Source organism: Oryx dammah, unplaced genomic scaffold, assembly GCF_014754425.2.
Source record: "Oryx dammah isolate SB20612 unplaced genomic scaffold, SCBI_Odam_1.1 HiC_scaffold_2, whole genome shotgun sequence".
Taxonomy (NCBI): Eukaryota; Metazoa; Chordata; class Mammalia; order Artiodactyla; family Bovidae; genus Oryx; species Oryx dammah.
Genome location: NW_024070186.1, coordinates 178,324,108 through 178,349,152, shown reverse-complemented (window position 1 = coordinate 178,349,152; position 25,045 = coordinate 178,324,108). Strand labels below are relative to the sequence as shown.

Sequence of the window (25,045 nt, the reverse complement as noted above, 5' to 3'; positions counted from 1 at the left end):
CTGCGCGTGCGCAGGCCGAGCGGCGGCTGTGATTGGCCAGGTTTGTTGGCGCGCCCGTCCAGCGTGGGCTATCTGGCCCTGTGTTGTGGTGCTCCCGGGCTCTACAAACCTTCCCCGGGGTGGCTTGGGGCCCAGGGCCAGCCGGGCTGTTTTTGTCCGCAGGCCTGGGGCCAGCGACGAGTGCTCTTTTTGTTGGCCGCCGGTCAGATGGAAGAGCCTCCTGGGAAGACCCTCAGCTGTGAAGAGAAGGAAAAGGTGCCCGGGATGCGGGAAGGATTGACTCAGATTTTGACCCCCTATCCCAGGATTTTAGGCTTGTCTTTGCTTCCTTCGACCGTCCAAGGGTGGCAGTGACCTCTAACCTACGCTTTTCTCTGGATTGAGGGGGCACAGGAAGTGAAAGTGTGGGAGAGCGCCGTGCTCCCTTGGTGGCGTTTAAAGAACAATTTTTCGTTACAGCAGAAATGAAAAAGTACAAAATGTAAAACTGTAGATAAAGCTAAGGTCCCCTTTGACATCTTCCCCACCCCACCCTGCACACTCTCAGTTTTGGCTTCTCCCACCCCGCCCCGTTTAGTAAATCTCTCAACCATCTGGACTTCAGATATTTTTGTGTGCCTGTGTGTGCCTGTTGGGCGGGTGGTGGAGGTGTGGAGGGGCGTGTTTGTATTCTCTAATCACCAAAGAGTAATTATGTATTTTGGGGGAAGGTGAATGTTCATAAATGGTATGATCTAGATGGTTCTGCAACTTCCGTTTTGCTTCTCCGTGTTTAAAATCCACGTTAGTCCTTGTTTGCTCCTGCTTCTGCTCAGCCGCTTCTGTCGTGTCCGACTCTTTGCCATCCCCTGGACTGTAGCCCTCCAGTCTCCTCTGTCCATGGAAATTTGCTGGCAATAATACTGGAGTAGGTTGCCATGCCCTCCTCCAGGAGAGATCTTCCCAACCGAGGGATGGAACCCACGTCATGTTTACTTACCTTTTTAAAAATTATTTCTTAAATTCTGTATGCTGCTGCTGCTAAGTCCCTTCAGTCGTGTCCGACTCTGTGTGACCCCATAGACTGCAGCCTACCAGGCTCCCCCGTCCCTGGGATTCTCCAGGCAAGAACACTGTAGTGGAGTGCCATTGCCTTCTCCAATATTCTGTATGGTATCCTACAAATGGAAGTGGCATCTTTTCTTTACATGTTTTCTGCTTAGAGCTTTGCAGGTTTTGTTTCTATGACAGTGCTGCTCTGACTCTCACCTTGTGCTTGTGCCAGCAGACGTTGTTGTGGTTTTTAAAAAATATTTATTTATTTGGCTGCCCCCCCTCTTAGTTGTGGCACATGGGATCTTCTATCTTCCTTGGGGCATGTGGGATCTAGTTACCTGACTGGGGATGGAACCCAGCCTACTGCATCGGGATGGCAAAGTCTTTGCCTCTGAGCCATCAGGGAACTGACAGATATTGTTAACTTGAATGTATCTTGCACTGGGTCTTCCAAGCATGGTGCTAAAACTCTTCATTCACCATAACTCATCAGTCCTCTCATCCCAGCTTGCCTTGCAGTGGTGGTGGAAAAGTTCATTTACAAATCAACAAGGTAATTCTCAGATGTTGATAAGGGTGGTGATAAGTACGAAGCTGTGAGAAGAGGTTACAAGCACAGACCCTAGAGCCAGACTGCATAGTTTGAGTTGTGCTGGTTTTAAATTGTGTGATCTTGGACAAATTGCCTTCCCTCTGATCTTTCCAAAGCTAGCTCTTTCTTCCAGCAGGTCGGAGCTCATATGGTTTTCCTCAGAAATGCTTCCCTGGCAACTGTCTCTAAGTATTCCATTCTCCTGTATCCCAGACATCCTCCTATCCCTCTGTTTGTCTAGGTATTGATTACCACATGAAATCATCGTATCTGTTTGTTTTCTTACTTACTATCTGTATCCCTCACTGTATGTAAGCTGCCCACGAGCAGTGGCCTTGACCCCTCTGCAGATATAGCACCTGGAACTATAACCGACATAGTGGGCAGCAGTTATTGTTTTTGGTGCTGGAGATACCTGGGTCAATAACTGACTCATAAGTAGAATGACTCTCTGAGGATCATAGCCCCTGCTACCTTCAAGGATCTCACAGTGAGGTAAGAGGAAACAGAGAAGTGAACAGACAGTGTGTATAGTAAGTACTGTGATAAAGCAAACAGAGAGGAGAGGTGGAATCCTAACTTGGATTTGGAGAAGGACTTAGAAGTTTCCCTCAGGGAAATAAAAATCTAAGCCGAGGCTTGAGGAATCAGTAGGAATTAGCAAAGTAAGTTGGGGAGAGTTGCTCCAGGTGATAGGAACAAGTTTTGCAGAGATGTGTTAGAGAACTTGATGTTTTGTGAGAACTGGAAGTAGAGTGAGGCAGTACCGCTTCCTCCCCACCTCAGGCTGAGGGACCTGCTGACCACTGCTCGCTGGTATCCAATAGGCCCTGCATCCCTTCTCTCTAATGCCTTCTTTCCACCTGCTCAGTTTTGTTTGCTGTTTTTCCTCTTCCAGTTGAAAGAAAAATTAGCATTCCTGAAAAGGGAATACACCAAGACATTGGCCCGCCTTCAAGTAAGTAAATCACGTTCTCTCAAGTTGCTGTTAATGCCACAAAGTATATAAAGACAGCTCTTTATTTAAGCTGTTAACAAAAGTTTATTTCTTTTTCATAAAGTTGTTTTTTGAGTTGCTTTTGTTTTCTCTAGCGTGCCCAAAGAGCCGAGAAGTTTAAAAATTCTCTTAGGAGAACAGTGGAAGAACAAGATTCCTCACTCCAGCAGGAAGTTTCAACCCAGCTAACCCACACAGGTAAGGCTAGCCATTCTCTTACGCTTTCTTCATTACTCATTTCCCATGTAAATTTGCCTGTGATTCTCTTTTTAAATATATTTATTTATTTGGCTGCGTCTTAGTTGTGGCACACGGGATTTTCGTTGGGCCACATGGACTTAGTTGTCTCCTGTCGTGGGGGAATCTTAGTTCCCCGACCAAGGAGCGAACCCCCATCCTCTGCCTTAGAAGGCAGATTCTTAACCACTGGACCACCAAGGAAATCTCCTAGCTGTGGTTCTTTTTGTCACAGTCAGAAGATAAGGAGTAACAGTAGACTCTTTAAAGTCTACAGTTCATTGCTTCTTTGTATAATCGTCATCAAGATTATATAACCATCATCACTGTCTTAATTTCAGAACATTTTTACCACCTGAAAAAGAAACCCTGTACCCATCCTACCCTTAACCCCTGGACAACTACTAATCTGCTTTTGGTTTCTGTGGATTTTCCTGTTCTGGACATTTCATATAGATGGAACCATACAATACGTGGCCTTTTGTGACTCTCTTCTTTCACTTGGCATAATGTTTTCAATCTTTATTCATCCATCTATATGTTCATCTAAGCGTGCATCAGTACTTCCTTCCTTTTTGCAGTTGAATAATGTTTCATTCCCCTTCATGGATCACAGCCTTGTCGTGGTGAAGGGCCTTGCGTAACTCAGTGAAGCTATGAGCCATAATATAATATGATATGATATAGTTTGTATATCTATTCATCAGTTAATGGACACTTGGGTTGTTTCTACTTTTTGGCTATTATAAATTTTGGCTTTTATGCTGCTGTGAAGATTCATGTACAAGTTGTTTGGGGGACATATATTTTCAGTTCTCTCTATATGTACCTAGGAGTGAAATTTCTGGGTTATATGATAATTCTGTGTTTAATATTGAGCAACTACCAATCTGTTTTCTACAGTGACTGTACCATTTTTCTTTCCTACCACAACGCACAAGAGTTTCAGTCTCTCCACATCCTTGTTAATACTTGTGAATTATAACCATTCTGATAGATAGAAGTAGTATCTAACTGTGGTTTTGACTTGCATTTCCTAGTGACTACTGATATTGAATATCTTTTTGTGTGCTTGTATATCTTCTTTGGAGAAATATCTATTTTTGTTAGGTTATTTGTCTTTTTATTGAGTTTTAAGTGTTCTTCATATATTCTAGCTATTGGACCCTTATCAGATACATGATTTGTAAATATTTTCTCTCATTCTGTGAGCAAGAAACTATACTTTATTTGGATTGCTTATTTAGTTGCTCTTTTTCTCTATTTTAACTTTTAGAAACTATATTTATTGCTTAAATATGGAAAGATGGTTTTTTTTTTAGTTAAGTGTTTATATGTGCACAAAGATGAAAGTCTGGGTAGAAATACTTTAATAAAAAACAATGGTCATTTCTCATGTTAAAAGTCAGCTAATTTATAATCATAAAATCGGAAGCTAATGAAATAGAAAAGTGGTATGAAAATTACTTGAGCCCAAAAAGGGACATGAAGTAATCAGGTGAGATATGGGATATGTTGGTCAAAGGGTCAAGAGTTACAGTTATGCAGAATGAATAAGTCCTAGAGAGCTAATGTACGGCGTGGTGACAGTAGTTAATAATACTATATTATATACTTGAAATTTGCTGAGAGAGCCGACTTTAAGTCTTCTCATCACACACAAAAAAATCATAGCTGTGTGAAGTGATGGATATGCTAGTTAGCTTGATTGTGCCAGCATTTCACAATGTATACATGTATCAAAACATCACTTTAACTATGTGCAATTTTTATCTGTCAGTTGTAGTTCAGTAAAGTTTTAAAGAAGAAAAAACTAAGAAAAGATGATTGCAATAAAGAATAATCTTTTTTTAATATTTATAATTTATGTGGCTGCAATGGGTCTTAGTTGTAGCATGTGGGATCTTTAGTGGCAGTGGTGGGATCTAGTTTGCTGACCAGGGATGAACCTGGGCCCCCTACATTGGGAGCACAGACTCTTAGCCACTGGACCACCAGAGAAGTCCCAAGAATAGATAATTGTTTAGTTTGAAAATAATTTTTCCAGCACAATTCCATTTTTGTTATATTCATTTCATATTACTATAGTTTGTAAGATTATTAAAAACTTACTTTGATCTGCCTAAATGATATACCATTGACTCTCTTTTAAATAAATGTTTGGTAATATTTGTATGTGACATTTAAAAGTAAATATGGAATAGTTTTTGTTTTATTTTTAAAATATTAACTATATAATTTTTCTTCTTCAGAACCTAAAAATACAGCATCTCCTCATGACACGTTGCAGATCAGTACCCATGTCGATGAAGAAACTGGAGAAAAGACAGCCAGCTCACTTGACATTGAGCCTGTGTCGTTTAGCTCTGGACGCGTCTCAGTGGAAGGATCACGCGCACAAGGATCAGATGATAATCAGCAACATTTCCCTTTCAGGGTCAGTCGCCCTGATGCTAAGAAAAGGCAGAGAAAGCTGCTGGGGAGAAGAAAGAAAGAGGAGAGAACATACATTTCACAGGAGAGAGAACCTCTCTCTGATACTGATGCACTCATACTCTCTGGAAAAAGACTAAAGAAACAGGAAAAAATCAATAGAGAAAATCTTAGAACACCTGTAACCGAACTAAGAACTTACCCCCTTTCAAGTCCTGAGTGTGCCATTCCAAATTCTCCAGCATCAGTTACAGAAACTAATGTAGGGAGTGTATTAATTCTACCAAGCACCAAACCACAGAGCGATGTTGATGCCTTCCTTAGAGGAAATGATTTCCCCAGGGCAACTACTCTTCCTCTGCCTACGCCATCAGACAGTAGTAGCGGTCAGCTCCTCGAACGCAAGCGTCCTCAAAGTAACTGCGAACTTAATACCCACAGCTTAAGAAACATTAGCTCTGCTTCACCTGTAAACTTAGAGGTACAGAAGAAAAAAATGACTGTCTCTACAGATAACCCAGAGGTAAACAGAGCTGGAAGTACAAGTGGCCAGGCAGCTAGACGTCCTAACTTAGAGGCAGATAATTCGTGTTTTATAAATGAGCTCAGTTGTGATAACTTAGTGGAAAATGAAAACCAAAACTTAAAAGAACAAAATCACACAGAGATGTCTCTTAAATCTCCCAATGATGCTCTCGGTGGTAGAAATGAAAGTCTTCTAGAAAAAGAAGTTTTAAGTCAGTCTAAGAATCTTAGCCTGGGAGTAATTTCTCCTGTTTCTACAGAAGATCAAATACATTCTTGCACAATGCTTGAAGGCCTTCTCTTTCCTGCAGAATATTACGTTAGGACAACACGGCATATGTCAAGCTGCCAGAGGAAAGTAGCACTGGAGGCTGTAATTCAGAGTCATTTAGGTGTCAGGAAAAAAGGCTTTCAAAATAAGAGTACAAAATCTGCTAAAAAAGTTAACCTTTGCAACGAAAAAACTAAGCAAACTGAAATTAAGGTGTCTGACACACACGCAGAACAACCAAGTTCAGGAAGTCCTCAGAAACTTCTCTCATTAACTGAAGTCAGCTTTTCCACTGACTCCACAGAAGATGACTTTTCTAGGAAGACAGTTACCAAGCCATCAGGTAAAAAATGCAGAGGAAAAAGAAAATCAGCGTGCACATCTCCGTTAGATCACCATGAACTACTTTTGCCAACTTCTGGCACATCAGGTGTTAAGAAGTCCAAGGAAGAAATTGCCTTGCACAAAGATCAGAATGAAAAGGCAATTATTCACAGTAAGAAGAGAGTTAAAGGTAAATCGAGATGTGGTTGATGGTGGTAGCTGATGATGGTGGTAGCTAATACTATATGCTCGTCACTTTCTAAATGTTATATAGATACTCACTGAATCATCACACCAGCTGTACATGAGGCAGAATCTTTTTTTTTTATTACTTATATATATATTTGGCAGCACATGGAATCTTGTTTAGTTGCAGCATGTGGGATCTAGTTCCTTGACCAGGGGTCAAAACCAGGCCCCCTGCATTGGGAGTGCAGAGGCTTAGCTACTAGACCACTAGAGAAGTTCCCAGAATCTATTTTTATCCTCACTTTATAGATCAGGAATCGAAAGCCAGGTGATCAAGTGTCTTTAAAGCCACAGGGTCAAGGTTCAAATCTGGCTGCATGGTGTCAGAGTTCACAAACATGGTTGAAAAAGTTGACACTGAGAGGGAAAATGTGTTGGATGTTTACCTAAAATTAGTGTTTATTCAACTACAATACAGTCTTTTATCCATGGGGAGAAATAACTAATACAGGGAAGTATATTTGAAATGAAATCAATGTCAGAGTAAGAATTCATTGACAAACTCCCTTAGGAATGATTGTGTAATAAAATGCAACAGGTCTAAGCCACTTTGGGAGGTAAACTGTCTAATAGTGTCTCTGAGGTTCATGGGACACAAGATTTTGGAGGATATCAAGTGACAAGTTATAATTTAACCTTTTTATTAATTTACTCGGGAGATGTATCTGATAAACTGAGCACAGAATTTAGATAATTCACTCCAGTTCTGTGTGAGAGCTCAGCAAACTTTCTATAAAGGGCAAATAGAAAATACAGTCTCTGTGCTCAGTCATAGCTATTCAAGTGTAATATGGAAGTAACCGTACATAATGTGTAAATGTGACTGTGTCTCAATAAAACTTTATTTACAGAAACAGGCAGCCAGCAGCTCTGTTCCATTGGACAGGCTTTGACTTATGAGCCACAATTATTAATTAATTTAAATAAAAATAATAATCATGGGGACTCCACTGGTGGTCCATTAGCTAAGACTCCATATTTCCTGGTTAGGGAACTAGATCCCACAGGTAAACTTAAAAGAGTTCACATGCAGCAACTAAGACCCAGTGCAGCCAAATAAATTTAAAATATTTTTTAAAAATAATAATCATTTATAAAACCTGACGATGGTGGTCCTTACCAGTTTCATTTCATACCACTCTCAGTGATGTGCTGAAGCCACTTACATCTGCTTCTGAGATGACTCTGTGCGTGGCTTTCCAACTTTGCATTTATTGATACCATGTTGGTAGCTTGAAATTGGCCATGATGGAAATATTGACACCTTGGAAATTGGTATATGACAAAACCCAAGAATTTTTGTTTTCTCTCAGAGGGTCTCCTCTTTCTCATGATGCTCCAGCCACACTGGCCTTCTAGCTTTTACTTGAACTCATCCATCAGGTTGCTGCCTTAGGGTCTTTATGCTTATATAAACGTATAGTTCTCTCTGTCTGGATTCTTCCTTTCCATGGTTAAAGAATCAGATAGTTTCTTTTAAAAAAAAAATAGTTTCAGGAGATTGGGATTGACGTATATTCACTACTGTACATAAAATAGATAACTAATAAGAGCCTAATTATAGCACAGGGAAACTATTCTGTAATGACCTGTAAATAGGATCTTAAAAAAGAGTGAATACATATGTATGTATAACTGATTCACTTTGCTGAACAGCAGAAACTAATGCAACCTTGTAAATAAACTATACTCCAATGAAAAGTTTTTTGGAAAAAAAATAATAATAACTTTTAAAATCATCTTTTATGCCATCAAGAAAGGAATTGGAAAACAGGACAATCTAGTAATAAGCTTGAAATGTTGTTTTGTATACTTTGAAATAATCTACTGTAATTTCAATAACCTACAGGTACATAGAAATTTTTTTTTCTTGAGGTGACCTTCATGTAACGTAGTTCACCGTTTTAAGTTAAGTGAACAATTCAGTGGCATTTAGTTACATTCACAGTGGTTTATCACCATGATCCCTGTGTAGTTCCAAAACATTTTCATCATCCCAAAGGGAAACCCTGTACCCGTTAAGCAGTTTCTGCCCATTTTTTCTCTTGACAGCCCTTGGCAAATACTAATCTGTATTCTGTCTCGGTAGATTTACTTATTTTGGTATTAACGGAAGTATACAATATGTGACCTTTCGTGTTTGGCTACTTTCACTTAGCTAGTTTTCGAGATTCATCTACATTATAGCATGTATCAGCACTTCATTCATATTCATGGCTGAGTAATAATTCCACTGTATACATGTAGCACAGCTGTCTTATCTGTTTATAAGGTATTGGATGCAGCTACATTTTGAATGATACAGAGCTCCTGTTGCTAGAAGTCTGATAAATTAATCTTTGAAAAGGGAACTATGTTTTCTTCAGTGTGAGGAGCCAGCATTTTGTAGACTCTACTCTGATAGCCTGTTGGAATGATAGTTGTGGATCAGAAAGGACTTTAGAGATTCTTAACCCAGCTCCCTCAGAAGGGACAAGGGGAAATGAAGTGAGTTTGACTTGCCCAGGATCACATAGCGAACCCGTGGCAGAGCTGGCACCAGACTGGTCCCAGGCAGCGCTGTCTGGTTTTGGTCCTACAGAGGGAGAGCTGTTCAGTATGCACTAACCTATATGTCTGATTGTTGAACTGTCCACAAACGTTTTAGAGTCCTGGGTGGGAAAACACTGCATGACGTTGGAGTTTAGAAACTCAATCTTTGTTGGGAATTGGTGAGTATCTGTTTTTGTTGTTGCTTTCTGTTTTAGGGAAGGAAGGTCATTGTCAAAAAGAGGACTCCCTTTCGTACAGTAATTACGCTTATTTCTCTTTGGATGATGATGCTTTCAGCACTCCATCTCATAAGAACAAAATGCTAAGTTTAAAGCATCTGTCATCTTTTCTCAAAATCACAGACTTTCAGTTACCTGACGAAGACTTTGGGTTTCTTAAGCTTGAAAAACTGAAGTCCTGCTCAGAAAAGCTGATGGAGCCTTTTGGATCAAAAGTACGTGGAGAGGGGCATCTTAAAGGGGAAAGTTACATTGTTGTGGAGGAACCAAGCCCTAAACAAAGCAATATAGCAAAGGAGGGCATGGAAGAGGAATTAATTACTCTACCAGGAAAGGCACATTCTAGAAAGCCAAGCCAAAGAAGCCAGCCTCGGGGAAAGGACCTTTCTTCGTCCATTTTACTTTTCACTCCTTTGAATTCTGTTGCCTCTGATGATAGTGACAGACTGACTGCAGACCTGTGCTCACCTGCTTTCCCCATATTAGGCGCTACTCCAGCTTTTGGCTCCCAAGCCCACAAGGAAAAGGTGTCTGCAGAGGCGAGTGGACAAACCTGCTCGCCACCCCATCTTTCTCACTTAAAAGCCACAGTCAGCCTGCCTAGCAGTCGTAAACAGTGCAACAGCTGGAGCAGCCCCCCAAGATTAGATGGCAGCCAGCATGTGGCAGGAAGAGCAGGCCAACCTTCCTGCGACCCTGACTCTGGTCCCCAAGCAACAACTCTGCCCACTGAGTCTTTCACCTACGCAGCAAGTCAGCTCCAGGGATCACAGAGACCTTCTGCTGAGCAGGTACAGACTGCATCCTTCATGAAATTTTCTCTGAAGGAATAAAGTGTCTTAGTGAACGTGGACTCAGTTTCTCAGTGTTTTAAAACGTTTTACCATGTTTCTTTGATATGACTTCACTGTAAATATTAAGTTCATTCTGGGGAAATCAGGATTAATTAAAATATGTGTATTTTTAAGGGATGCTGTTCTCTTTGTTATTCATGAAGCAGTTGCATTTGGAACTTTGCTGCTGTTATAGAAAATAAAACATAGGAAATAGTTTGAAGAATGAGTGATACAGACAGATACCATGTATAATATATACATTAATGATGTGACTTTTGTTTCCACAGACTGAAATAGCAGAGGTTCCTGCTTGGGATAGCTTAAACCCGGGCACCCTACAGCTGGTTTCAAAGTTAAAGGTCGGAAGACTTATCTCTTGTGTCTTACATGCAAAAAATGCAATGAACTGGTTGGAAAATTCAGAAGAATTTGATCCTTGATAAAATAGATTCAGAAAAACATTTAAATTCTTTTTCACAATATTTACCTGTTACATATACTCTCAGATCTTCTAAAGAAGTTTTTATGTCAAGCTAGTGCCAAGAAAAACTTAAGCTAGGGAGCTCGACTTTGTATCTAAGTTTAAATCAGGCATTTTGACCAGAGAGGGGTCATTCATGACTCTCCTACCCAAATAATATAGTACTTCTAGAAGAATCACTTACTTTATAAGAAAATGGGTAATAGTTCTCGATTATAACATAGTGAATGGTTAATTTTCATAGGCTGTGTGATGTATATGGTTCTGAGAAATATAAATAATATTCTGGTAAATCCTGTGAAGTGAATTGGACCCATGTCCTGGTTAACTTTTTATACTTGAAATAGGATGGTACACAGCAGGGGCCCTCAGTCTTACTGCTGTTAACGTTTGGGGCTGGATTATTCTCTATTGTTAGGGACTGGCCTGTGCATTGCGTGGTATTTAGCAACAGCTGTGGTCTCTACCAATCACACCCCCCCACCCCCACCCCAGCAGTGATGACAGCAGTGTCTCCAGATATTGCTAACTGTACCCCCCTGGGGAGGGTTGCAAAATGACCACACCTAATTGAGAACAACTGGTGTTGAAAAAAAGAGATTTAAATCCACATGAACTGTTTCTCCGGATCACTGGCTCTGTGACCTGGCACAAACTGTTTAGCCTCTGGGTCCCAGATTCCTTTTCTGTAAAAGATACACTTAGATTGTTTCGAAACTATTCTTAAATCAATTTTAATAACAGTTTCTGAAAGGAATCAGCCATTTCATTCATATTTTCAAATTTGTAGGTAAAAAGTTACTTGTTCTTATAGTTTTTGGTCTGTGTATGTACAGTTAAGCCTCTCCTCACTCTCCATTTCTAAATGTTTTTATTTTTTTTTTAATTTACTTGCTTTTTTTTTTTTACTTTACAGTGCTGTAGTGGTTTTGCCACACATCAGCATGCATACTTGCTTTATTTTTTTTTATTTTACTTTACAGTACTGAAGTGGTTTTGCCACACATCAGCATGCATACCTGCTTTATTTTTTTTCATTTTACTTTACAGTACTGTAGTGGTTTTGCCACACATCAGCATGCATACTTGCTTTATTTTTGACTGTGCTGGGGCTTTGTTGCTATGCACAGGCTTTTCTTTAGTGGCACTCAGCAGGGGGCTGCTCTCTAGCTGTGGGACATGGGCTCTCATTGTAGTGACTTCTCTTATTGTGGAGCCTGGGCTTTGGGGTGCATGGGCTTAGTTGACCTGCAGCATGTGGGATCTTCCTGGACCTGGGATCAAACTGGTGTCCCTTGCATTGCAAGATGTATTCTTAACCAGTGGATCACCAGGGAAGCCCTCTGAAAGCATTTTTTTTCCTACATCAGACTTAAGAGGTTTGTCCATTCTGTAAGTCTTCCCCAAAACCTAGTTTTTTGTTGTGTTGATTGTTAATTGAGTTTTTGGTTTCCTCTTTCTTTTTTTTTTTTTTTCCTGTTTTTATTGTTAGTAAGTCCTTCTGTTTTTCATTGTGCCTATTTCATTATTCTTTTACTAACTTCTTGAGCTGCTTGCTTACTTTATTTTTATCTGTATTAATTTCTTTATAAATATTAATACCTTTATAGGAGTTTTTTTAAGTACTGCTTTGGCCACCACATTCTGCATCTTCATTTAGAAATAGTATGTTGTTTCAGTTTTATTCCCTCTTCAACCTATGGGTGTTTCATTAGAATGTTTCATTTCCAAAGGTTCTTAAGGAACTAATGTTTCCATTAGTTCTTATGCCCTTATGGTCTGTTTTGATGGTTAAATCTGACCGTTCCAGTCTGGAGCTACACGTTTTAAAATCTATCACTCTGAGTGTGTATGGGCAACTTTTGTAATTACATAAGACCCACAAGTCTCTTTGACCTGCATGAAAGTTTAATTACATTCAGTTGGTATTTCATCTAATCCTTGTAATCCATCACTGTTCATGTTTATTCTGCCCGCAAGAATCCCTTTAACGTCGTTGTTGTTGCCGTTCTGTGTCAGAATCCTTCAGGTTCTTGTTCTGTGGATGTGAGTGCCACGTGGTGGGAAATAGCTGGTTTCAAAGAGCCGTGTATCGTAACTGCTTGTGAATACGTCGTTTCTCTTTGGAAACCTCTGGATGCTTGGCAGTGGGAAAAAATTTATTCCTGGCACTTTACAGAGGTAAATCAAAATCTTATAGCTGAAAGAGATCTTTGCAATCAGTTGCATGGTAATACAGATGGGCAGCTTACCAAAAATATGGGGTCTGTGACTATGCAAGACAGAGCAGAAAAATGATGTTTTTTCTTCCCCAGTATTTAATTATGAAAATTTCCAAATATAGGAAAGTGATATAGGGAGCACCCATATGCCCGGCATGTAGATTGTAAAGTCAATACCATGCTTTATCATATGTTTTTCCAGAGGTGGATTTTTACACTGTACCTGCTGGAGAAGCTTGAAATTTCATGTCTATTCTGACTTTTAAACTTGCTGCGAGCTCTCACCAAAACATTATTTCTGCTTTTTTTCTAGCTGTAGTTTCTTCTGTCCTTGTCTACCTTTGTATATATTTTACATGGTTGCAGTCTGAATATGCTTAAAATTTTTAAGCCTGTCTTTTCTTACCATATAAATATGTTTGCTTGTTTCTACATATTCTTCCTACTTACTTATTTTGAATTTTATTTTTCCAGCTTTATTGAGGTGTAATTGACAAATGTCATATATTTAAAGTGCATAGTGTGATGATTTGATGTACATACACACTGTGAAAGGGTTTCCATAATCAAGTTAATCAGCATATCACCTCATGGTTTCCTTTTTTTCCCTTGGTGAGAATGCTTAAGATCGACTGTCAGCAAATTTCATTCTTGTTCTCCAGTATACCCACAGCCAGTAGCAGTGTGTTTGCTAGAGTGCTGCTCATAAATATTTGTTCAGTGCATAAACTTGTCTTAAATGGTTGCGTATTGTTCCATTCGTCCACATACCAGAATTTAATTATTCTCCCATTGCTAGAAGCATTTATTATGTTAAATAAACGCCACAGTAAATACTATCATGCACTTAGCTTATTTGAGTTTACATCTTATAAAAAGAGGCTGAATGTTTCAAGTGTTTGAAACTAGATACGGTGACACTAGAAAGAAATGTGGCAAATTTTGGAAAATTTAGAATGATTACAAATGAAATAACCAAATATAATTTGGGCGTGCTTTGTTTTATTTAGGTTCCGGTATTACAGATAGTTGCAGTGCCTGATGTTTGCAATCTTGTGTGTGTGGCTTTGGGAAATTTGGAAATCAGAGAAATCAGGTAAGTAATTCTCAAGGTGTGGGTTTTTTTCTTTATCTGGATCTTTGTCAGCTTGTTTTGAGTTTTGAGTGCAAATTATAACCTAGGCTTGGGTCTTGAAAGACTCTAAATTTAGGTCCAAAGAGAGACTCATTTTGAAAAAACGCTATCAATAGAGTGACATCCCTGACTGAAATTTCCTTTGAAAGTTTGAGCCTAGTCTTCTCATATTAAAGGCTTGCTCCTGACTGCTCTGCATTTTCCCTTCTATGTGGTTTAGGGCACTACTTTGTTCTCCCGATGGTAAAAGTGAAAAGCAAGTGCTCCTGAGTTCTGGAAATATAAAAGCTGTGCTTGGCCTGCCAAAGAGGAGGCTTGTCAGTAGCAGTGGGACCCTTTGTGATCAGCAAGTCGAAATTATGACATTTGCCGAAGATGGAGGGTAAGCATTGGTTGAAGAAAAGCATTGGTTGATTCTACTATTAGATCAAAAATGATTTCATCACAGGGCTTCAGAGAAAGTTGAATCAGTAGCATCTTGTTTTCTCCACTGTATGTGTAGTTCAGCAGGTTCTGCCTCTGTCCTGGGCTGTTACACAGAAGCAATGTAGGGAGGTGGAGCCAGACGGCAGGGAAGAGGGCAGGGAGCAGAGGGGCTCAGCAAGCGTAGTCTGTTCTTCCTTCAGTCTCCTTTGACCTCTCTGAGTGTCCTTTAAGTGTTACAGATACCTCAAGATCCTATACACTTACCTGGTTCCACATACTTGGTTTCCATTGCTTCAGGTACCATCTGAATCCTGGCTGCTTGCAAACATATATTTCTAACTCTGAGCTCTTTCCAACCTCTGGACGTACATGCCTGTTTATTAGATATCTCATGGTTACCTCAAATTCAACATGCTAAAAACAGAACTCATAGCATCTTCTATGTCTGTCATATACTCATTACACTTTATTGGATTTATTTGTCTTTCCTAATAACAGAGGGTATGAACCTCATTAGTCTTATTTATCCATGACCTGTTGTAGTAAATTGTTCGTTCGCTAAGTCATGTCCAACTCTTTGTGACTGCATGAACTGCGTTGCAATAAAACAGGTACAAAATAAATAATTGTTTGCTTAAATTAGGAAAATGTTAGTGGAGGTGGGGAGAAGCAGTGGATTTGAGAGTGGTGAGATAATAAAGTCATTAGGACCTGGTGATTGAGTAAATAGAGAGGAAAGAGATAAGAATACAGTCCAAGTTTCTGTGTTGCTCATCTGGGTAGTGGTGGAACAGTCAGTTGAGACAGCAATGCTGAAAGAAACAGGTTTAAAGAGAGAGCTGGTAAGTTTAATTTTGGAGATGATGAATATGAGGTGCTTACTATATATCCAGATAGATAATGTGAAAGTATATGTTCATTGTAGAATGTTTAGAATACACGTTTTCTGGGTGAATTTTTTTTTTCTGTCTGCTTAGAAACTGCTTTGGTAGAAAAGACTTGATTTTTTATACTGTTTTTAATACAGAAGCAAAGAAAAACAGCTTTTGATGCCCCCTGAAGAGACCATACTAACTTTTGCTGAGGTTCAAGGGATGCAGGAAGCTCTGCTTGGTACCACTATAATGAACAACATTGTTATTTGGTAAGCTTCCCCTTGAGAGCCCTATTTTTCTCATCTGTAATATAAGGATATATCTCTTAATTTTACAGGGTTATTAAGATTAAATAAGAAACTGTGTAAATATGATTGTGTTATTGTTTGTTTACTGTCAGTTGCTGTATACTTATCTTAACAAGAACATCGTATTAATTCAAATAGTCCAAGCAGACTACTTTAAAATAAGTGAAATTTTATTGTTGTCAAAAATGTACTCTTTCTGGTTAATGGCTGAGTAGCTTTCTGAGATTAACTCTTCTGCTTCAAATACCTATGAATTCTGTGCAAAAGAGAACAAATATCTGAAAGCACTAAAGAGGGAGAAAAAAATATATACTGGAGGAAATTCAATATGTAGAGGAAGGAAATGTCACTGGGCAAGTTTCCTGTTCGAAGGTGAGGCCCCAGTCTGCACACTTGGTTACAGAAAAACTTCTGTCCTACTGCCTTAAAGGACCAAAGAATAGAAATCAAGGTGATTGCGGCAGCTAGAAAGCAAGAAAGAAAAATCCTGAAAAATAGACAGCCAGAGAAGGAGCCCTGCTGCTGCTGCTGCCGCTGCTAAGTCGCTTCAGTCGTGTCCTATTCTGTGCGACCCCATAGACGGCAGCCCACCAGGCTCCGCCCTCCCTGGGATTCTCCAGGCAAGAACACTGGAGTGGGTTGCCATTTCCTGCTCCAGTGCATGAAAGTGAAAAGTGAAACTGAAGTCGCTCAGTTGTGTCCGACTCTTAGCGACCCCATGGACTACAGCCCACCAGCCTCCTCCGTCCATGGGATTTTCCAGGCAAGAGTACTGGAGTGGGGTGCCATTGTCTTCTCTGGAAGGAGCCCTGAACTCTAGTTAAATATCTGGCTGACCTTTAAACTGCATACATGCATTATTCAATAATATGCAGAAGGGCTGCTTGGAAACTGCTTTGGTAGAAAAGGCTTGATTTTTAGTACTGTTTTTAATGCAGAAGCAAAGAAAAGATAAAGCAAAGAGAACTGAACTGGGTTTTCAGCATTCAGAATTTGAGTTTAGCCAATTTAACTGTTGACTAGAGTTAAAAACAAAATCAGTATTCTTCAGAGGAGCAGAATGCAGATTTTACATGATGTGTCGTTGTGTCTACAATCCAAAATTACTGGATGTGTAAAACTTACTAGATTAGATGATTCACATGAACAAATTTGTGATAGGGAAATGACAGTGGAAGTCCCCAGCCACCTCTTTCCTGATCACAGGGGAGAGCCACACCAGGCCTTTTTTCACTTGCAAGGTTAATTTGTGGTAGGAGAAGAGATTGTTTTTTTTTCTCAGAAGACTCTCCAGTAATTACTTCCTTGAGGCCAGAATGGGTCTTGGTGAGAGAAAGTTATGAGTGTCATTCCTATGTGCCCGTTCTGCATTGTTCAACCCTAACCCTCTAGGAATAAACTAGGCAAGTGTGGCCCCGAGAGAAACTTTGTCTCTCCCGACCAGGGAGCCTCTGGAGTTTGACTCTGACTTAACCTACCAGGTTTCCACGTTTGGCACTTGCCTCGGGGCTTCTGCACATAGGTCTTATTTCAGACAACGTTCTTTGTAAATGTTGTCTTTTCTGTTCTGTCTGCTGTTTCTGTAGTCTGGCCCTTCATTGTTTGGCTCCTAAACTATTAATGTAATCTAGTGATTAGTCTCAATACTCAACCTCCAGATTATATTTTATACTATCACTTTATAAATACTCATTCTCCCACCCACCCACCCCCCGCCAACCAAATAAAACCTTCAGTGGGGTCCATGTTTGCATTCTCCACCTTCCATTTCCCTAATGTTTCATTACAAAAATTCTTTTTCAGCTGTTGCCTATTCTTTCCCTTTTTTCATTCCATCCTTCAGTTTCCCTCTTTTTCTAATAATATCCTTTTGGCATTTTGTCATAAGGGATCACAGTAGAATTCGAGGCTGGGAAGGGACTATTCTTAGAGCTTCTAAGTATCAGTTTAAGTTCTAAGTTTAAGGGGGTATATTCAGCCCCACAGTTGCCTTAAGTTCTGTTGCAGCACCTCAGCACTTCCCTGGTGGTCCAGTGGTTAAGACTCTGGGCTTCCATTGCAGGGGGTGTGGGTTCTATCTCTGACTGAGGAACTAAGATCCCATATGCCATGTGGGACGGCCAAAACACCAAGGGTTTCTCATAAGTGGAGTCACATGGTAGAACAGTAAATCAGTGTCACACATCCTCAGTAGAACTAAGGAGTGGTTCCAACAAACTTTTTTTTCTTTATATTCACCCTCTTCTGTCTTCCTTTTTCCATTTTTTATTCCATCTCCCTCTTCCCTTCTCTCTGTGTTATCTTAGTCTAGCTCTAGTATTAACATATTATAGAGACATAGTTATAAGTCTATTCTGGATGTAGTTTCTCTCCTAACCAGATTTGGTTTCCTGACCGTTGACTTACGTGGAAAATTTAGACATATAGAAGTGTAATAAGATCATAATGATAGAGCTATGCCCTGTGCCTAATTTCAATACAAGTGAAATGAGATCCCGGAAAACTTTTCTCCTGGAATTTGAAAAGATTTATCCCTAATGGCATAGCAGGTTCAGTCTAAAGCTAAACTATCAAATTACACTATTGGCAAAGTTAAACTGTAGTTCTGTTTTTAGCTATCAGTGGCTAATCAGAACTAAGGTCCTGTGTCCCTTAGTTTTTCCCTTGGTCACCTCCTGAGGGATGCTTTGATACATAAGAGAATATTATGTGAAAACCAGTTTGTCGGAAGAATGATATGAGCTTATTTATTTTTGGTGTCCAAGGAACTTAAAAACTGGTCAGCTCCTGAAAAAGATGCACATCAATGATTCCTACCAAGCTTCAGTCTGTCACAAAGCTTACTCTGAAATGGTAAGTCTTGATCTGCTGGGACCACTTTATGTCTAGTCTGTGTGTTACTATTGGTGTCACTGAATGAGAGCGGTAACTTAGTAAGTCATAACTACTGGGCCCTCTCTGGTGCCTGTTTTTTTTTCCAAAATTGGATAGCACTCGTTGCTCTTGCTTGAAATTTATGAGTGCATATAAGTGATCGTACAATATGACTGGGTAAAATTTCTGACTGTATGACTTAAGGGCAAACCTTGATTTCTAGACTGTACCTAGAAACAATATGCTGATTTTCAGGTTTGGCTCCCAACCACATTGCCATAAATGATTTATGATATGAATGAATCCCCTTAGGAAGGGTGATTAAAGGGTCCTCGACATGTTTTTCTCTCAGGCTTTAGTATTACTGTATAGAAACAAACACAGCTTCTTAGGTGCTGTGTCAGTAGACTTGGCTTACAGTCCAGTTTTAACATCTGAACAGGCTGGAGGTGCTTGCCAAGGAGTCAGAGGTAACTGCCTGAGTAACAGGGACAGCTGAGCCACAAGCAGGCAGAAGCAGCCGGCTCAGTGCTGGGCGGAGACTGACTTGCCCAGTGCAGTGGCAGCCCTGCACTCATCAGCACCCACAGGCTCTGAACACAAAGGGTGCATCTCCCTCTAGCCTAGCAACTTCTGTGGAAATGAACTCAACGGTTGTGTGATCTTAGGTAGCCTGTCACATCATCTTGGGGCTAACTTTCTTTATTCTAAAATAAGAGGGTTAAGTTCATCTCTGGAATGCACCTACTAAGCATTTAAATAATTTTACATTTTTGTTATTACATTGATACCTGTTTGATATTAAAACATTTAATGCAGAAATGTATGATATAGGAAGTAAAATGTTACCATGAAGCCAACCTCCAGAAATAACAGTTAATAGTTCAGTATGCTGCTAAGTCACTTCAGTCGTGTCTGACTCTGTGTGACCCCATAGACAGCAGCCCACCAGGCTCCCCTGTCCCTGGGATTCTCCAGGCAAGAACACTGGAGTGGGTTGCCATTTCCTTCTCCAATGCAGGAAAGTGAAAAGTGAAAGTGAAGTCACTCAGTCATGTCCAACTCTTAGCAACCCCATGGACTGCAGCCTACCAGGCTCCTCCGTCTATGGGATTTTCCAGGCAAGAGTACTGGAGTGGGGTGCCATTGCCTTCTCCGAATAGTTCAGTATAGGAATCGGCAAACTTTTTCTGTGAAGGGCCAGTTAGTAAATATTTTCAGTTTTGCAGGCCATGTGGTCTCTGTCACAACTCCTCTACCACTACAGCCCCAGGTCAGCCAGAGGTAACATATAAACAAATCATGTGACTATGTGCCAATAAAGCTTTTTGGACAATAAAGCTTTCTGAAACTTGAGTTTCATATATAATTTTCATATGACACAGAACGGTCTTCCTCTTTTTTCTAACTGTTTCAAAATGCAGAAACCATTTTAGCTCATGAACCATACGAAGATAAGCGTTGAGCCAGATTTGACCTGTAGGTCAGAGTTTGCCACCCCTAGTTAAATGTATAGCATTTAACATTTTTTGACTTTCAGTTGTTTTTTTAACAACCAATGAATTATAATGGTAATTAATTATCCTTATAAGAATTCAGTCATTATAGAAATGTATGAATTAGAAATGAATGTTATTAATCCTAAGATGACCTAGTAATTAATTTTTCCCATTTTACCCCCCAAATAATTACTTTCCCATTTTACCCCTGAAATAATTACTTTCAACAATACACATGTGTGTTTACACATATATGTGACACAGATTTTCATACACAAAGATGTTATTATTAGAACATGTAATTTTAAAGTCATGGGAGGTCTGTAACCCATTTTCCCACAGAAATAACCATAGGTGATGGTGCCTTTTTGGGGTCATTTTTAGTCTTTAAGTAAATAGGCTTTTGCAAACTGGCTTAAAAATCCTGTCACTACTGAAAAGATTGTTTTTATGGGAAAATGTGCTCCAAATTTTCAAAAACCAACTCACAGGTGAACATTTCTGGTTTGAAGACTCCCTCCAGGTATTTCTGTGCCCTCTTTTCTTAACACCAGCATTTCCCCAGGTAGATGGCATGAATGTTAGTAGGCTCTAAAGTTGAGGAAGCTGGTAAGTCAGCTAGATTCACACCTGCAAAGACTGGCTGTAAAGTCGTGGGGAGCCCTGTGCTGGAGAAGCCCAAAGTCCAGCTCAGTGGTCCCCTCAGGCCTGAAAAAGAGTGATCCAGGGATTAAATCCTCGAGACTTAAGAGTCTGTTGGCCATTCCTGTGATTCTATAGTTTTGTCTCTGCCAATGCTTTATTTTCCCCCCACATACTCTTGATAATTTATTTGGTCGTTAATTTTTCTCCTACATCAGGGGCTCCTGTTTGTTGTTCTGAGTCACCCTTGCGCCAAAGAGAACGAGTTATTGGGAAGCCCTGTGTTTCAGCTGATTGTGATTAACCCGAAGACAGCCCTGAGTATGGGTGTGATGCTCTACTGCCTTCCTCACGGGCACGCTGGAAGGCAAGTGTGTGATTGCCGTCCAGTGAGTGTGACGTTGTGAGAAACATCTGTGCATATATAGAAACCAAATATTTTTCTGTGACTGACGTGAATGGAAACATGAAATACTACAGCTCATGGTAAAGAATACTAAGAAGAAGATTGAAGTGTGAAGTTTACTAGATCTGAGTCAAAGTTCAGATTCCCGCCATCCAATGATTGCCCACCAGTATGGCCCTAGATAGGTATTTTATGTATAGTCAAGCCTTGTTTTTCCCCACACCAAAACACTTCAGAGTAATTAATATTCCCTACAAGAAACTTATCGTTTATGTTCTTTCCATAAAAGTTAAATTAAGGAAGTTTTAAATGCACTTAAGAAGATCTGTTAGACTTCCCTAGTGGTACAGTGGATAGGAATCCACCTGCCCATACAGAAGACCCAAGTTCAATCTGGGACAGTTCCACATGCCATGGAGCAGTGAAGCCTGTGCTACAACTACTGAGACTGTTTCCTAGAGCCTGTGCTCTGCAACAAGAGAAGCCCCACAATAAGAAACTCACGCACCACAACTAAGAGAAGCCCCTGCTGCCGCAACTGCAGAAAGCCTGCATGTAGCAACAGAAAGACCCAGCACAGCCAAAAATAAAATAAATAATTTTTTTTTAAAAGAAGATATATGTACTTTGAAATATTGACTGTACCTCTGTCATGTAGGCAGTTGATATTTATCTTGTGATAATTGACTGATAAGAAGATCTATTTACCAATGTCACAGTTATGGGCATCCCAACAGTCTTCTGAGCTATATAAAGCTCTGAAGTAGTGCTAGTATTCTTAGGTGAAGTGAGCACCATCAAAGGTATCATTTCTAAATACTCCTTTCATTAATGTTTGAAAATAGACCTAGTAAATCAGGATTACAAAGTTTGGCTTTAGTAACTCACAAGGGTAAGCAGCCTTGATGGTTCTATGTGTACTTCTTTTTCTTTGGATCTTGTGCAAAGCTTGCTAGGTGGTACATGTTCTAGAAGTCCCTCTCCTTGTGCATGTAGCCAGCTGTGGCATTTCTGCAAGTGTTCTTAGTGCAACAAGAACCTCAGAACTCTCATTTATAATATGTGCTTACGTAAAACTTGTTTTCTTGAATATAAAGAGAGAAGCATAGTCATAGGCCCAGAAATTGAAGACACATGGAACTACTAGGTCAAGCATTTCTTTTGTCCCTTTTCAAACCTATTTGTTTAGCAAATCTTGAAAGCCTATTTGGTACCAGTCCTGTAGGAAGCACTACTGTTTCTAATCTCATGGAAGTTAGAAAATAATGAGCTCAGGTGTTTGAGCATAAGTCACCTATTCTCCTTGTTTGCTTGGCCCTTACAGTAAATCCTTCTCTGCTCCAAAAAGAAAAGAAAAAAAACAATTTTTTTTTGCTGTTTGGTGTGCAAATGCCAGAAGGCTTGCACTGTTTGGGATGGAAGGGCACTTTAATCGGCAGTGGAGAGTTGGGGAGAGACTGTCAAGGAAAATGTTATGGATTTTCAAAAGATGAGCTAAGAGACAGCTACACAAAGTTGAATGCAAAACAAAAAAGTTGGGTGTGAGCCAGAGATAAAATATATCATTCAGTTCACTCAGAATATTCACTTAAACTTGACTGTACCAGGCGCTCTGCAAGACACTGGTGATGTGGCAGTGAGGAATAATTAATTTTTATTAAGGATTTCTTAAATCACTATGGACAATGACTGCAGCCATGAAATTAAAAGGCGCTTACTCCTTGGAAGAAAAGCATATTAAAAAGCAGAGACATTACTTTGCCAACAAAGGTCCATCTAGTCAAAGCTGTGGTTTTTCCAGTAGTCATGTATGGACCATAAAGAAGGCTGAGTGCCAAAGAATTGATGCTTTCGAACTGTGGTGTGGAGAAGACTCTAGAAAGTCCCTTGGACAGCAAGGAGATCAAGCAAGTCGATCCTAAAGGAAATCAGTCCTGCATATTCATTGGAAGGACTGATGCTGGAGCTGAAGCTCCAATATTTTGGCCACCTGAGGCAAAGAGCTGACTCATTTAAAAGACCCTGATGCTGGGAGAGACTGAGGGCAGGAGGAGAAGGGGACGAAAGAGGACAGGATGGTTGGATGGCATCACCGACTCAATGAACATGAGTTTGAGCAAGCTCCGGGAGATGGTGAAGGACAGGGAAACCTGGCGTGCTGCAGTCCCTGCGGTCGCAAAGAGTCGGACACAGCTGAGCGACTGAACAACAAAGCAGTTCTTATGTGTTAGGTACTGCACTAAAGCTTTTTATATCAACTGTTTTATTAAACTTCAAAGCAATCCTATGAAGTAGATACTCGTATCATCTATCGCTATTTTACTGATGAAGTTAAATAACTTGCCAGGGTCACACATCTCTTTAATTTGTTAGAATTCAAACCTCAGTACCATCCCTGGTGGTCTAGTGGTTAGAATTTGGCACTCTTTCAAACCCCAGTAGCTGACTGCAGAGCCCCGTCTTATTTAAAAAGACAGCCAGATTTATTTCATGATGTTTACATTTTCTGTGGGACAGACAGCCCCCCAAATATGGAAACAAGAGAATCTCAAATTCATATTCTCAGAGATACAGAGGCAAACAGTCTCACATTGCTGTGAAGGTAAAAAGAAGGTGCTGCGATAGACAAGGAGCAGAGTGTATATGTGTGTGCACGCTCAGATTGCTGAATAGGTGTGACTTTATGCGGGCAACAAGCCTGAACAATGACCAAAACCCAGCCAGGCTATGCCCTGGGGGGAGACCTGTCAAAGAGAGGGACAAGCAAAAGCAAAGACATCACAGCGAGGCCAGGCTCGGCTGGTTTGGCGGGTGGGAAGCAGGCCACTGTGAGCTGTTGTGAGGAGATGCAGAGGTGCATCAGAGAGACAGGCAGGGCCGCTAGCGACCGTGGCCAGCAGCCCTAGGACTTCACACGGACGCATGCGTGTTCCCACGTGTCTTTGTTCTTGTTGCTTTAGAGACCATGGTTTGGGCCCGTTTTTGTTTTAATGTCTTTTTTGTTTGTTTTTGATTGTGATTTGAATTGTCTCTCCTCTGCTTGCTGCTAGGTTCCTGGAAGGCGACGTGAAAGACCATTTCGCAGCAGCAATATTGACTTCTGGAACCATTGCCGTTTGGGACTTACTCTTGGGTCACTGCACTGCTCTCCTTCCTCCTGTCTCTGGCCAGAATTGGTCTTTTGTTAAATGGTCAGGTACAGATTCTCATTTGTTGGCTGGACAAAAAGATGGAAATATATTTGTATACCGCTACTAAAAAGTTAGGGTAGCCTGGAAAACACAGTGTTCTGGGTATTTTTGGCCTCTTAGTACTCTTTGGAGTTGCTCCTTTAAAGGAGACTATTTAAAAGAGTTTTAAAACACTTACCTGTGTTCATTCTGACAGACTGTTCTGATGGTGGGGCACTACTGATTTTGAATGCTCATTTGTACTTACTTTGGGAGAGAGGGTATATAAGTGGATTTTTGTGATTCCTCACATTTGCACATTTCCTTTTAAAGGTTATGTACATAAAGCTTGAAATGTTAATAAATATTCATTTTGATACATCCTGTTTGGCATATTTTTTCCTATCCTGTAAAGATGATTTTCAGAAACAAGAACTAATTATTTTACAGCTAGAATATTTACTCAGTGATGCTTACACAGTAAATCTCAGTTAACTTAGTGTACTAATACGCAATATACTTTTGTTTTTCACTGCACTAAGTCTTCGTTGCTACACACGGGTTTTCTTTAGTTGTGGCAAGCAAGGGCTGCTCTCTAGTTATGGCGCTGGGCTTTTCATCCATCTGGTTTCTCTTTTTGTAGAGCACAAGCTCTAGGGCGCTCAGCCTTCACTAGTTGTGGTGCATGGGCTTAGTTGCCCCACAGCAGGTGAAATCTCAGATCAGGGATCAGACGC

At 40.2% G+C, this 25,045-nt stretch overlaps 1 protein-coding gene across 3 annotated transcripts; it reads left to right on the top strand.

The window, feature by feature from the left end:
- The first annotated feature begins 52 nt into the window (after window positions 1-52).
- On the top strand, window positions 53-24,690 carry PALB2 (partner and localizer of BRCA2). Of its 3 annotated transcripts, XM_040257835.1 has the most exons (13): window positions 53-255; window positions 2,526-2,585; window positions 2,720-2,822; window positions 5,114-6,604; window positions 9,411-10,225; window positions 10,558-10,629; window positions 12,771-12,932; window positions 13,984-14,069; window positions 14,329-14,490; window positions 15,562-15,678; window positions 18,483-18,570; window positions 20,951-21,099; window positions 24,189-24,690. In XM_040257835.1, the coding sequence occupies exons 1-13, from the start codon at window positions 208-210 to the stop codon at window positions 24,394-24,396; spliced, it is 3,561 nt and encodes a 1,186-aa protein (XP_040113769.1). In that variant the 5' UTR covers window positions 53-207; the 3' UTR covers window positions 24,397-24,690. The 3 variants fall into 3 exon arrangements, with proteins under 3 accessions (XP_040113769.1, XP_040113777.1, XP_040113786.1); XM_040257843.1 differs by lacking the exons at window positions 18,483-18,570; window positions 20,951-21,099; XM_040257852.1 differs by lacking the exons at window positions 18,483-18,570; window positions 24,189-24,690 and having other exon boundaries at window positions 20,951-21,039.
- Window positions 24,691-25,045: the final 355 nt, after the last annotated feature.

Excerpts from the sequence above, each read along its gene's own strand:
- PALB2 (XM_040257835.1), top strand. The coding sequence starts at position 208 with ATGGAAGAGCCTCCTGGGAAGACCCTCAGCTGTGAAGAGAAGGAAAAG. Across the intron at positions 256-2,525 it reads GCTGTGAAGAGAAGGAAAAG|TTGAAAGAAAAATTAGCATT; the intron begins GTGCCCGGGATG and ends TTCCTCTTCCAG. Across the intron at positions 14,070-14,328 it reads TTGGAAATCAGAGAAATCAG|GGCACTACTTTGTTCTCCCG; the intron begins GTAAGTAATTCT and ends TATGTGGTTTAG.